Source organism: Brachyhypopomus gauderio, chromosome 1, assembly GCF_052324685.1.
Source record: "Brachyhypopomus gauderio isolate BG-103 chromosome 1, BGAUD_0.2, whole genome shotgun sequence".
In the NCBI taxonomy this organism is placed as follows: Eukaryota; Metazoa; Chordata; class Actinopteri; order Gymnotiformes; family Hypopomidae; genus Brachyhypopomus; species Brachyhypopomus gauderio.
In genome coordinates, this window is record NC_135211.1 from 43,740,824 (window position 1) to 43,754,832 (window position 14,009).

The 14,009-nt window shown below is 45.5% G+C and overlaps 1 protein-coding gene across 16 annotated transcripts in view; it reads left to right on the forward strand.

Annotated features, from left to right (window-relative positions):
• LOC143521618 (uncharacterized) overlaps positions 1-14,009 on the forward strand; it is a 316,853-nt gene that overhangs the window by 93,221 nt on the left and 209,623 nt on the right. The window contains exons 8-14 of one of the 16 annotated variants that reach the window (XM_077014795.1): positions 7,101-7,160; positions 7,321-7,413; positions 8,387-8,954; positions 9,583-9,640; positions 9,750-9,830; positions 10,488-12,446; positions 12,537-12,693. The exons of 14 other annotated variants lie outside the window; for them this stretch is intronic. In XM_077014795.1, the coding sequence (XP_076870910.1) occupies positions 7,101-7,160; positions 7,321-7,413; positions 8,387-8,954; positions 9,583-9,640; positions 9,750-9,830; positions 10,488-12,446; positions 12,537-12,693 (2,976 nt within the window). The remainder of the gene's footprint in view (positions 1-7,100; positions 7,161-7,320; positions 7,414-8,386; positions 8,955-9,582; positions 9,641-9,749; positions 9,831-10,487; positions 12,447-12,536; positions 12,694-14,009) is intronic. One more of the 16 variants, XM_077014805.1, reaches the window with a different exon arrangement.

The following is a 14,009-nucleotide window of genomic DNA, read 5'->3' on the forward strand; positions in this document are numbered from 1 at the left end:
TAACGCCGTTTCAAAAAAGAGCCTTCGATTCCGTTTGATCCACTATTCCAGAGGACGCAATACGGAGCTAGCCAGGACCGTTCTACGACTACAGCAGACTTCATTAGGTATCTAGCCCGCAACCAGCTGGTGACTTCAGGTCTCACCAAATACGATGACCAGCCCGTGAACTACTGGGCCTGGAAGGGGTCATTCCAAAACGCTATCAGTGAGTTAGAGCTGCACGCTGCAGAAGAGCTCGACCTTCTGATAAAGTACCTAGGAAAGGAATCAGCAGAACAGGTAAGGAGGATTAGGACGGTTAACATCGGGAGTCCGCCAATTGGCCTGCGTATGGCATGGGAGCGCCTTGACGAGATGTACGGTTCGCCTGAAGCCGTTGAACAGGCTCTCTTCAGCAAATTAGAAAGCTTTCCGAAGGTCACGGCGAAAGATCCCAAGAAGCTTAGGGATTTGGCCGACCTTTTAGCGGAGCTACAAGCCGCCAAGCAGGATGGATATTTAGCAGGTTTGCTTTATTTGGACACTTCAAGGGGAATTAGGCCTATTATAGAGAAACTCCCATACAACCTCCAGGAAAAATGGCTGTACTACGGGACGAAATACAAGCGTGAAAACATGGTCAGTTTCCCACCGTTTTCTGCGCTAGTGGATTTCATCTCCATGGAAGCAAAGGCTCGCACAGATCCAAGTTTTAGCTTCTTCGTGCAGGCTTCGACTGAGAAGAAGGGCAACTGGGAGAGGCCTACAAAGACGTCTGTGTACACACAGAAAACGCAAGTTTCAGCGACAGCCAAGTCTGAGCTCAGAGAGCGAATTGATCCAAACAAACTCTGTCCTCTGCATAGGAAGCCGCACCCTCTGAAGAAATGCAGGGGCTTCCGAGAGAAAAGCATTGAGGAACGCAAACAGCTCTTGAGAGATCACTACATCTGCTTTCGCTGTTGCTCATCCACAGAACATCTCGCCAAGAATTGTGAGGCGGAGGTAGAATGCACAGAGTGTGGGAGCACCACTCATGCTTCAGCACTGCACCCTAAGCCCTTCACTCAGAAGCCTAAGTCTTCTACCCCCTATACAGCGGACGGCGGGGAGCAAGATGAAGCAGAGAGTCAAGAAGTCAAGTCTTCGTGCACGCAGGTATGTGGAGAAGGCTTGAGTGCTAGAACATGTGCCAAGATTTGTTTGGTTAGCGTGTTCCCGAATGGATGCAAAGAGAAGGCCAAGAGAATGTACGCTATACTGGATGAGCAGAGTAACCGATCACTCGTACGGTCAGAGTTATTTGACACCTTCCAGATATCTGCATGCTCTTTCTCGTACACGCTCACGACGTGTGCAGGCTTGACTGAGATGGAAGGGAGAAGAGCTCGAGGCTTCACTGTAGAATCAGTGAGTGAGGGAGTGAGTATTCCACTGCCTACGCTCCTCGAGTGCAACCAAATTCCCAATGTCCGTACAGAAATTCCTACGCCAGACGCCGCCTATCATCATCCTCATCTTAAACGTATCGCCAAGAAGATACCACCTTTGGACCCAGAGGCCAAGATACTCTTGTTGCTGGGCAGAGACATCTTGCGGGTGCATAAGGTCCGCGAGCAGATAAGTGGCCCAGGGGATGCACCATTCGCCCAGAGGCTTGACCTAGGTTGGGTTGTTGTCGGTGACGTGTGCCTTAGAGGTGCGCACAGATCGATGGAGGTAAGGAGTTGGAAGACAGCTATCCTGGAGAATGGACGTACAAGTTACCTTCAGCCATGCGGTAACAAGGTCAGTGTGAAAGAGAAGTTTCATCTGGGACATTCTCAGCAGCGTGACTCAATGGCTACCTTTGCGCGTAGCTTAAGCTCATCAGTTGGAGACCGCCTGGGGTAGACCGTCTTTGCTCAAACATCTGACGATCATAGACTTGCTCCGTCCAGAGAGGATTTAGAGTTCCTTGAGCTGATGGAGACCGAATGCTATCAGGACAGCTCAAATAGTTGGGTTGCGCCTCTACCTTTCCGGACTCCGAGACGGCAGCTGCCTAACAATAGACAGCAGGCTCTTGACCGCCTCATCTCACTTCAGCGCTCACTGGAGAAGCGGCCGCAAATGAAAGTGGATTTCTTGAAGTTTATGGAAAAGATGCTCAAGAAAGCACACGCAGAAGTTGCTCCACCACTGAGGCCGGGACAAGAGTGCTGGTACCTGCCTTTGTTTGGCGTGTACCATCCGCGGAAGCCGGATAAGATCCGTGTGGTCTTCGACAGCAGCGCGTCAAGTGAAGGAGTGTCGCTCAACAATGTCCTGCTCACAGGGCCCGACCTCAACAATAGCCTGCTGGGCGTTCTCATGAGGTTCAGGAAGGAACAGGTAGCGGTCACTGCTGACATTGAACACATGTTCCATTGCTTCATTGTCCGGGAAGACCACCGAGACTTTCTTCGTTTCCTGTGGTTTAAGGATAACAACCCTAACGCTGACATCGTGGACTACAGGATGCGAGTTCACCTCTTTGGCAATAGCCCCTCGCCTGCCGTTGCAGTGTACGGGTTGAGGAGGGCAGCTAGGGAAGCGGAAGCCGATTATGGAAGTGACGCAAGAAGGTTTGTTGAACGTGAATTCTATGTGGACGACGCCTTAAAATCTTTTGCCAGAGAAGAAGAAGCGATCAGTGTTCTTCGACGGGCTCAGAAGATGCTCGCAGCATCCAACCTCAGGCTGCACAAGATCGCATCGAACAGACCAGCAGTCATCAAAGCATTTCCGCATGAAGATTGCTCTAAGGAAGTAGACAGTCTCAGTCTCTTTGCAGATGACACACCCATCCAACGCAGTCTCGGATTGCTTTGGAACATGCTCGCAGACACCTTTATGTTCCGAATTGAGGACGATCAGAAGCCGTTCACTCGCAGGGGAGTGCTTTCGACTGTGAATAGTCTTTATGACCCTCTGGGGTTCCTTGCACCTATCACAGTCAACGGGAGGTTGATGCTTAGAGAACTCACCATGCAAGGAGGAGACTGGGATGCGCCGCTCCCCAGAGACAAAGAGGTAGAGTGGACTGAATGGAAACAGTCGCTTCGGGACTTAGAAGGTCTGCAGATACCACGTCCTTACACACCCCTTTCCACTACGGGTGCGTTGAGTAGAGAACTTTGTGTTTTTGCAGACGCATCAACAAAAGCAATAGCAGCTGTGGCCTACATCAGGATAACGAGTCACCAAGGACAGAGTGGAATCGGATTCGTCTTCGGGAAGGCGAAGTTAGCTCCTCCAGCTGGAGCGACCGTTCCAAGACTCGAGCTCTGTGCCGCTGTGCTTGCGGTCGAGATTGTTGAGATGATAGTCGCGGAGATGGATATCACGTTCGACAGCATCATCTACTACACAGATAGCAAAGTCGTGCTAGGCTACATTTACAACCAATCTAGGAGATTCTATGTCTACGTGCACAACAGAGTCCAGCGTATCCGCCAATCTCCTTGTTTTGGTCAGTGGAGGTACGTCCCAACGCACCTCAACCCAGCTGACATCAGGTCAAGAACGACAACGCCGGCCTTACTGAGCAGCACAGCTTGGCTCAAGGGACCAATCTTTCTTCATAGCGCAGCTTCATGCTTGTCTGATTCTCAGGAGACATACGAGATGGTTGAGCCTGACCTTGACTCAGAAGTGCGACCCCAAGTGCTCACAAGCTTCACACACGTCGTTAGAAATGTGATACGCCCACAGCGGTTTGAACGCTTTTCCGACTTCGGAGCTCTTCTTATGGCCATAGCACGTCTCGTTCATGTGGCACGTTCCTTTGCTCGTTCAGCCCAGGATGGATGCCGAGGGTGGCACATTTGTCGTCCTTCAGAAGAAGAGCTGCTGAGAGCCAAGGCGTGTATCGTGAAGAGTGTCCAAAGTGAGTACTATGCGGAAGAACTGACCTGCATTGGTTCAGGAACCAATATCCAACCTTCCAGCAGTCTGTGGAAGCTGCACCCCACATTGGATCAAGACCAACTTCTCAGGGTAGGAGGCCGGATCGAGCAAGCGAGACTGGGCATGAGCGAGTGTCATCCTATTATCATACCTGGCCAGCATCATCTTGCAACCCTGCTTGTGTTGCATTATCATGAAGCGGTGAAACACCAAGGGAGGCATATGACCGAAGGTGCCATCCGAGTGGCAGGGTTCTGGCTGGTAGGCGCTAAACGCCGCATCAGCAGTATGCTCTACAAATGCGTCACTTGTAGGAAGTTGAGAGGAAAGACCGAATGCCAGCAGATGGCAACTCTGCCAGCGGAACGCCTACAAGTTGCACCCCCTTTCACCTACGTAGGTGTGGACGTCTTTGGACCGTGGGACATCGTTGCACGCCGCACGAGAGGAGGAACCGCCAACTCCAAACGCTGGGCCGTGATGTTCTCGTGCATGTGCTCAAGAGCAGTTCACATTGAACTGATCGAAGCAATGAGTTCCAGCAGCTTCATCAATGCTTTGAGGAGGTTCTTTGCAATCAGGGGGCCTGCAAGGCAGATACGCTCGGACTGCGGAACCAACTTTGTTGGCGCTTCTCGAGAGTTGAGCATGGACAGACAGAGTCCAGACTTCCACAGCATGGAGAAATTCTTGGAGACTCAAAATTGCACCTGGGTTTTCAACCCACCCCACGCGTCCCATATGGGTGGGGCTTGGGAACGAATGATTGGCATCGCCCGTCGCATACTGGACTGCATGCTGCTCGAACAGAAGAGGTTTCCCTTGACGCACGAGGTCTTGGCTACCCTCATGGCAGAGGTAGCAGCGATCATGAATGCGAGACCTCTCGTCCCAGTGTCATCAGATCCGGAGTCGCCGCTCATTCTCACCCCAGCGATGCTTCTAACCCTCAAGACAGGCACTTCACCCCCTCCACCACTGGCCAGCATGGAGGACGCAGCTCTCTTTCGGGAGGAGTGGAAGCGAGTTCAAGGTTTAGCAGACTCCTTTTGGTATAGGTGGAGGCGGGAATACCTTAAGACGCTGCAGCTCAGACATAAGTGGCAAAAGAAACGGCCGAGTCTCCAAGAAGGGGATGTAGTGCTTTTGAAGGATGCTGAAGCGAAGAGAAACCAGTGGCCTATGGGTATTGTCAGGAGAACCTTTCCAGGAGAGGACAAGCTGGTTCGGAAAATCGACGTGGAAGTGATCAAGGATGGAACTAAGAGAACTTTCTTACGCCCTATTACAGAAGTAGTTCTGCTTCTTTCCCCACAGACTGAATCTTCTCATTAGTGTGGGCCTTAGAGTGCCCAGGCGGGGAGTGTTATGCCCCAGCGATAAGTTGTTTGATTTTGTAACTAAGTTGTTTCGTTACTATGACGATAAAGCAGAGATGTATTCTGGGTAGTAAGAAGTAGCGTTTGTTATGCACCTGTCATGGTCAGTTGTGTGTTCATCCTGCCTGCAGCCATAGCTCAAACTTTCTCTCCCTCCTTGCTAAGGCATTGTCTGTGAGTACAACCTATATATTGCTTGTATGCAGACTAGTTATACCCTGTGTTCGCTAGCATCTTTATGCATAACTAGTTACGTAGTCATGCTATGCTGCTCATCCATATGCTATGTTGACGTGTATGCTGATTGAAACGTCTCATTGTAATTGTTACAGTTTCACAAGATTCTCACTAAACTTCATGGAAAGAATTATCCGTGTCCTGGAGTTTTTTTTGAGAGTGTTTAAACTGATTGGAATCCAGCCCATGACAGTAGTCCTTCTGCTTAATTGAAAATGCTTAATGGAAACCATTATATTTATGTCCAAGAGACCTAATGTATTTGGGTCCATATAAAATGTGGGTTTACAGTGACCACAGATTCACATTGTGAATTCACATTCACAATAAAGTGAGATCAGTTGACATTTCTTACAGTCTGAGAGGGTAAAGGAAACAAGAAATAGAAATAAGAAATAAGGCACTATAAAATACAAATAACGGCCTGTAGTGTAAACAGTGAAGTGCCTGTGTTACACTACCAATACAAACATAAATCACTGGCGGTTTCTAATTGGAAATACAGCTCAGTTACGAAGCAAGCATTTTACAGTCTCAGGAGCCATCTAGAGGCCAAAATAGGTAGCGCAAATGCAACGTCTATCTCGCGAGGACAAACGAAACTTCACTCGAAGTATTCTCGTACAGCATCGAGGCAGATAGTGCTGTACGAGATAATACACTAATAACATGCAACTCAGAAATATGTAGGCATTGTACCCAGCACATTGTAGGCACGTTAGGGAAACATAGGCTACACAATACATCCAAACAATATGCGAACTAACTTAGCATACATACAGATTTACAGACAATTTAAGTAAATGAAACGGAGATACCCACGAAACAACACCATGACTTACTTCTCGTCATTGACTGTGAAGAAATGCCACCACCATTAACTAAATAACTAAAATGAACTTTACTTAAGGCAGGGCTCTCAAGTCAACCCCCCCCCCCCCCTCAACAACTTACGGTCGCCACCCCCCCCCCAACCCCCCCCCCCCCGGCTCAACAACTCTCACACGCTTACATGAACCCTAAGCTTGAGAGCCCTGATATATATATAAATAAGACAAAGACACAAGACAGGCACAGACATGAGAGTCTCATTCAAGCATGACAACTCTGAAGGCAGGGGGGCAGTCCCCCTGCTTATATACAATCTTAAACACAATTCAGCAGTTCTAACAAGCAGGTTATCTTTAGCACAGCATGTTCCAAAACATAGGTGCCCAGCAGGCTACTTTGTCTCACATGTGTGTATCTCCTAATATGGACTTCCCTAGAGTTAGCGGAAGAAACTGATGTATCAGTTGAACACAGAGAAAGCTGAATGACCCAAGACTAGTAGCCTAGTGACTACCAGTTAACAGAGTGCTCTTACCCTCAGCACTCTCCCTGACCTGGGTCACAGTATAGCACACATGCATAATATGAACTAAATATAAGTACATGATTACACTGAAACACACTACTTCATTATTGCCTAATCAAATGACATGTACTAAATCATAAAGTTCATAATGATCTATTATAATAACTAAACATGATCTAATCAATAATTTCTGTCACAACATATACAAATATCAGGGACTGGGCTTCCTCCATACCCCTGGTTACAGAAAGACGAGCTGTAAAGCATGCCCAAGGGTAAGCACAGGGGGGATATATAAAATATAAATATTATAAACATTTATATAATATTTATATAAAGTATAAACAGTTATTGTTATTTCAGTGGGAGTTAACTGACAGTGTTGGTGAGTAACTGGGTGGAGTGTAAAATCTGAAACTGTTCTGTTAATCTCAGGGTCATCAAGGACAGACTGACCTCACCAGCTCCATCATGCATCTCTATGAAAAGTGACCAGTCTGTGGATCGACCCATTAATTTCAACAATGGGTGTGTTTAACACAATCATGTCTCTTTTTTTCTCAGTATAGACTTCTTTCCAATGTGAAATAGTAATAGGAGTGTCACGTTACAGCCCCTGACTCCTCCCTTTTGGGCGTGTGTTTACGTTGTCTACGTCAAGTCGTCTGCGTCTGTGGATCTCTGTGGGTGCGGTTTATATGTGTATATTGGTCTCACCTGTGGCTCGTCTCGTCATCACTCGGGGCTTATGTGATTCGTCTATTTAATGTGCATTCGCGCAGTGTCCCGTGCTGGTCTTTGTTCTGAGTCAACACGTTGTGTGTGTATGTTGTTTCTACGTGCGCTGACTGCACTATATTTGTATTAATAAAACGTGACCGTGAGTGACGCAAGGATTCTGTGCCTTGTCCTTCGCCCCACACCACGCGTCACAAGGAGATTTTGATATGAAAACGACTAAACAACATGATTAGTTTGAACATGATTCAACAGTTTCAACAGTTTGTCAAACCATCAGTAATAAAGTGCTGGTTTGTAGTTTACGGAGTTAGAGACACCTGCTTGAGAACATTGAGAATGTTTGATGTGCATATTTTATTATTTATAGTTATTTTTAACTATGTTTGTTATGTAATGGTAATCACTAATCAGCCATGTTAATGTTAACCAGGAGACTTGCTTTTTCAACTCTATTCTCACCAGTCATAGCAAATGTCAAGTCTCAGTTTTACATTTAAACCCAGGATAATATTTGAGAACTTCCCTTTTCTCTACCTGTCCTTGGAAACTGAATACAATCAGCATGAAATTTGCTCTCCAGGGATTAACTGTGGACAGGATTTGTTTAACAATTTCCCAGTTTAGTACTGTTGTATTCAGATGTGAAATTAGATGATACTGCAGCAATGTTTTTGTTTTGTATTTTTATCATTGAGCAGTTTTTGTCATTTTTGTGCATCAATCATAGTGAGACTGATTATTATATTTGTGTTAATAACAGTGAGTTGTCAGCCAGTCTGCTGACGGAGGATCACTTCAGGTGTTCGGTGTGTACAGACATGTTGAAGGAGCCAGTCTCCATCCCCTGTGGACACAGTTACTGCAAGACCTGCATCCAGACCTACTGGAACAGACCAACCCAGGCAGGAAGCTACTCCTGCCCTCAGTGTAGGAAGAGATTTAAGACTCGTCCTTGCTTAAACACAAACTCAGCGCTGGCTAAAGTGGTGGAGAAGCTACAGCAGGCTGGGTTCAGTCCTGCTCTTCCTGCTCACTGCTACGCTGGACCTGGAGACGTGGTCTGTGACTTCTGCACTGGGAGGAAGCTCAGAGCGGTGAAGTCCTGTCTGACCTGCACTGCGTCTTACTGTGAAACCCACGTGAGGCAGCACTACACAGTAGCAGTCCTGCAGAGACACAGACTGGTGGAGGTGACTGGAGACCTGGAGAAGACACACAGACTGGTGGAGGTGACTGGAGACCTGGAGAAAACACACAGACTGGTGGAGGTGACTGGAGACCTGGAGAAAACACACAGACTGGTGGAGGTGACTGGAGACCTGGAGCAGGTAATTGAAAATAAGTTTTTTATAATATGGAGAAAATAAATGCTGGATTGTTGAGATTTCAGAGTGAATTGTCTCTAAACCAAGATTTCAGATTGGATTTTGCATGAACTCTGACCTGAATTAAGAAAATTTAGCAAAACACTGTCACCTTAGAACACTAACAGTTTGCATTACTCAGCTGTAATTACACACAAATCATGTATGCCACTACAATGAGTTACCAGCCCATGCTAATCATGGTCTATTCCCCCTTGTATGCTGCCACAAGGATTTTCCCCTGTCAACACCCATACGTGTTTTGTTGAGTTAAGCCCCAACACCTCCAGGAGAATCAGCAGTGAGGTCTGGCATCTCGTGCCCCATGAATGTCTGGCCTACACTGGCCTCCCTGGTTATTGAGGCCGTATCCATCTACACTGACCAACTCCAGTGAGACTAGCTGCATAAAAATAACATGTTAATTAGAGCAGTTGGCTTTAGCCCCGGAGATAAAGAGTAAAATATCCACTCTGGTTCACGTTTAAGGTGGCATTAAATACATTGTTGTTCAGTATAAAATTTTCAGCCTTTTCACTTATTTTCAATTGAATATGAAATGTGAAAATAAATTGCTTTGTCCTCTGTTCAGAGAGCTAATACGGAGCAGGATTACCTGACACAGTTACTCTACACAGGACAGAAAGAAGGTGGGTTAATACTAATGAATACTACCACTTTAGCACCATTTACTCTGTAATGTGTGTAATTAAACACAGTATCACAGTTAACTGGTGCATCCCACACCACTGTCTTCAGGCTTTGTAGAAATGGCTGCAGTTGGACGTAATCTGGATCTTGGGATGTTATATGACCATCACAGTGAATCTTTCATCTCAGGTAGAATAAACTGCTTCTGTTTACTGCACAGTGTCACCATGTTGGATAAAATCTTTATTCAGATATTGTAATTGTCACGTGGTCCTGCCTCCCCCTGTCAGTCTGGTCTTTTGTTTTGTTCTCTGAGTGTTTGAGTGTCTTTTATTTTGACATTCCCTAGTTGTCTCTGTTTTCACACCCCTGCCGTGTTCTCTGCCCCTCGTTATCACTTTCAGGTGTGTCTTGTTTAGTTGATGTATTCAAGTCCTGTGTTTGGTCTCTGTGGTTGTGGGTTATTGAATGTTGTAAGGTGTATGTCGTGAATAGCAAGTCGTATGTTCTAAGTTATGAGTAGTTATGTTTGTTCATGTAGTTCATGCTTCTTGTGTCTTTTCGTGTTAGCAGTTCTTGTCGCCTCTGTTCTTTGTGTGCATATGTTGGTTTTGTAGTAGTTCCTTTATTAAAACTCCAGAAAGCTGCATCTGCGTCCTACCTGCCCAGCCCAGTCTGTTACAGTAATAGTATTTTATTATACATTTGATTAGTTAATTAGTGTATTCTTATATCCTGTACTCTATACATTTAGTTAATTCTACAGTGTTGTGATATCCAACATCATGTTTTGCCCATTATTCAGATACATTAGTATTGTTTGATATTGGCCTCTTTATATTTTAGATGTCTTTCTGTGGGATGAAGACACTCTGTCCTCTATGAGACTGTCTCTGTCTCGACCCCACACAGATGTGAGGATATTAGAGGGAGACTCCCTGCAGGAGAGACTCAGAGCTCTGGACCTGACCCCTCCTCTAAGAGCCAGTGTTGTAGCAGGGCTGGTGGAGGTGTCTGGAGCTGCTGCCTTTCTGAATCACCCCACTCAGTCTCAGCTGCAGGACAGAGTCACTCTGCACTACAGAACCTCCACCAGACTGGACATGCTCAGTCACACACTGCTGCAGAGAGGAGTTCCTCTCTCACCGACCAATCAGAACACAGCTACACATGTGGTCGTGGCTGTGCTCTATGGAGCCCAGGCGTTTTTTGTCTTTGATAATGACAGTGAGAACAGTGAAGGACATACAGAATTACGATCTACCATCACAAAGATGATCACTTGCTCCTCTACTACCGAACTTCTGTCCAGTCTCAGTGAAAGTGAACAATCAAGCTGTTTGCTGTATGACTGTTCTATCTACATTGATGGAGAGCATGTGAAAAACCCTGTGAACTTTGACACAGCATTTAGCATGTATAACTCTCAAAAAAATATGTTAGAACCACAGGGTCAGTCAGCAGTCCCTCTGAAAGTCTGGCTCTACCCTCTGAAGAGCCTAGAACCAAAATCTCCCTGTTTAATTAGAGACGTCACTGAAGATTTACTGCTCAACTCGGTGGCTAGTCTGGAACATTTTGAAAGGGCAGTCAGGACTGCACAGGATATGATGTCCAGTCCCTACAATTTTAGTGTTATTACATGGTTTTCAGCCTTGAGAGAAGATCTTTGTCAGTTTTCTTCTCTTCTACAGCAGTACTGGTCAGAATTTCGACGAGCACTGGCCTCCTGCATTAAGACCATCCGAGAGAGAGGACAGGAAGGAGAGGAGAGTTTGAAAAACCTTCTGAGAACAAATGAACAATCACCATTCAGTCCACAGAACATCCAGCAGTGGCTCCAAAGCAAAGAAGCTGAAGTGAAAGCTTTGAATGAATGTAGAAATAATAACATCACCATTGTGACATCACAGGAGGAGTTACAGAATGTAATTCAAGATTCCCAGGCAGACAGAGTCTTGTGTTTCACTCTCACCTCACTGGAGGGTGACGATCCTTTTCTCTCAACTCTGAGGCAGCAGATTGATTTACACACAATGACACCACAAGATACACAACTACAATCCAGGCTTCCTGATGCCAGTGAGAAAATCCTCTCTGACCTTCATGCATTTCTGGCTAAAAAAGAAGCAGAGAAGAATGTGCAGCAAATCAAATTCATCACTGCATCAATCCCTGAGCCCCATTCTCAGGGTTCTTCTATACGTCTTTACCAATCGGGCTGTTTGATTAGTCCCAGTGTAAAACTTGATGTAGAGCCAGAACAGTCAGAAATAATCACAGTGAAACAGACGAGTGTGACTCTAAAACTGCAAAGAGGCATTAAGAGAGTGGAGTGCAGAGCTTTGAGCTGCAGAGGAGTGAGCGCTTATTATCCCAAATGGACTGAAAATGTCACCTGTTCTACTGAAGATGAATGTGAGGTTATGGATCTCTCACCTGAGACTCTGTATCAGCTCAGATATGCTGTAATGGACCTTAACAACATGAGTGACTATAGCAGAATCACAGAGTTCCAGACGTTTCCTAGATCCAGACCTGGACAGCCTACAGTTATGAGACAGACTCAGGAGTCTCTGACTGTTTCCTGGAAGAAGGCTGATGGAGACGCCCCTGTGCTCCACCACATGGTGGAGTATATGGAGGCTGGTCTGGAGGACTGGCAGTCTATTCTAACAGAGGGACCTGAGTGTGAATGCACCATAACTCCACCCTACAGCACCTGCTACAGAGTCAGAGTCTCTGCTGTCTATGGGGAGGGAGACACCAGCAGACCCAGTGAGGAAGCAGTGATCCCTGTAGACAGTGAGTTTAACCTCTAGTAATAGATAATGATAATGATAAATTCACAACTTTAGTCTTTAAAACTGTGAATATGTCTATACCACATTCCAGAATGGTGCATAAACCTCTCGGAGAGAAAGGCCTCCATTTTTATACGAGTGCTAAAACTCCAAACAGTGAAGAAACCAGTAAAGCTGAGAGGCTGGTCATATGAAGAGAGTGAATTGAGGAGTTTCCTTCAGTGTCTACCCTACATCTCACACCTCAGGTGAGTGAGAAGCTTTTATATGTACTACAGGTATAATGTTTAAAATCAGGTTTTTTCCTTCAAGGTTGAGAGTTTGGCCATTGTCTTTGTTTTTGTGCGTGTCACTGTGAGTGATCAGCAGATGGTGAAGATTAGATATGTGAATGGAATCTTGATTTGTAGTTGGTATGAATTTGAGCAATAATCAGGCTTACACATTCGTACAGGATTTAACAAATATAGCTTTGTTGGTTATACCTGTCGTTGGCCTTTTGTAGCTCTGTACAAAAATATACAACTGTCCAGGACAATGGATGTGTTTGTTGACATGTAAATTGAATCACAAAAAGGTGTACAATAGTTGTTTTGCATGCTTTGCTGTTTGTTAGTGTAACTCTCCATGAAGCGTGTTGCCTGAACTCTGTTACGATACGCCCACATTGTGAGTAAGGGAGGAGATGCCACGATGTAAAAGAAGGAACAATTATTTAAATACTCTCCAATAAAAAGATATTTGCAATATGTACACTAACTTAAATTCTTTAAAATACAGTAAAGTAGCAGTGGCTGTGATTATGAATATGGAGTGTACCGTATATAGCAGACATGGACATTGCCACATCCGTCTCTCTGACTCTCTCTGACCGGCGCACGTGAGATCACTGATACTTTAGAAGTCAAAAGTAAATGTGTGACTATAAGACCTAGTGCACTGTGATTATTGCATGAAATTAAACTTTACTGCTATTATTTTGATGGCAGCTGTTTTGTTAGGGTTCACACACATAGTGTGGGAACCCTATTGTAATTGCTCGAGTTTTTTAGGGTTCACACACACATAGTGTGGGAACCCTATTGTAATTGCTGGTATTTTTCTTATTAGGGGTCCAAGCACCAGCGGTGCTGGAACCCTATTGTATTTGTTCCGATTATTATTATTCTTCTTTTTCTGCCCTAAAACGCATCGTGCAGCCTAAACCGTAAGTCGTACAGACTTCTCCTTTGGCCAACTGGTCAAGGACACCTCCGCTACTCAGGCACCCAACGCCAGCCATATACGCCTATAGGTGGCGCTATAGCGCACACAAACGCGCAAAAAATTTTCACGCCTACACCGTATGTCGTAAACAAAAAATTCCAATTGCATCTGATCGGCCATGTTCCATTCTACAAAAAATAAAATTGTGGCCATATGCTCCGCCCCTTAGATTTCGAGCTAATTTGCATAATATGCAAATACACACACATTTTTGAGCGCGTACTAGTCCCTGGATTTTTCACATACATGCACATATGTGATATCCAGGCGCTCAGAAGAGTCTGAACTTTAATTGTTA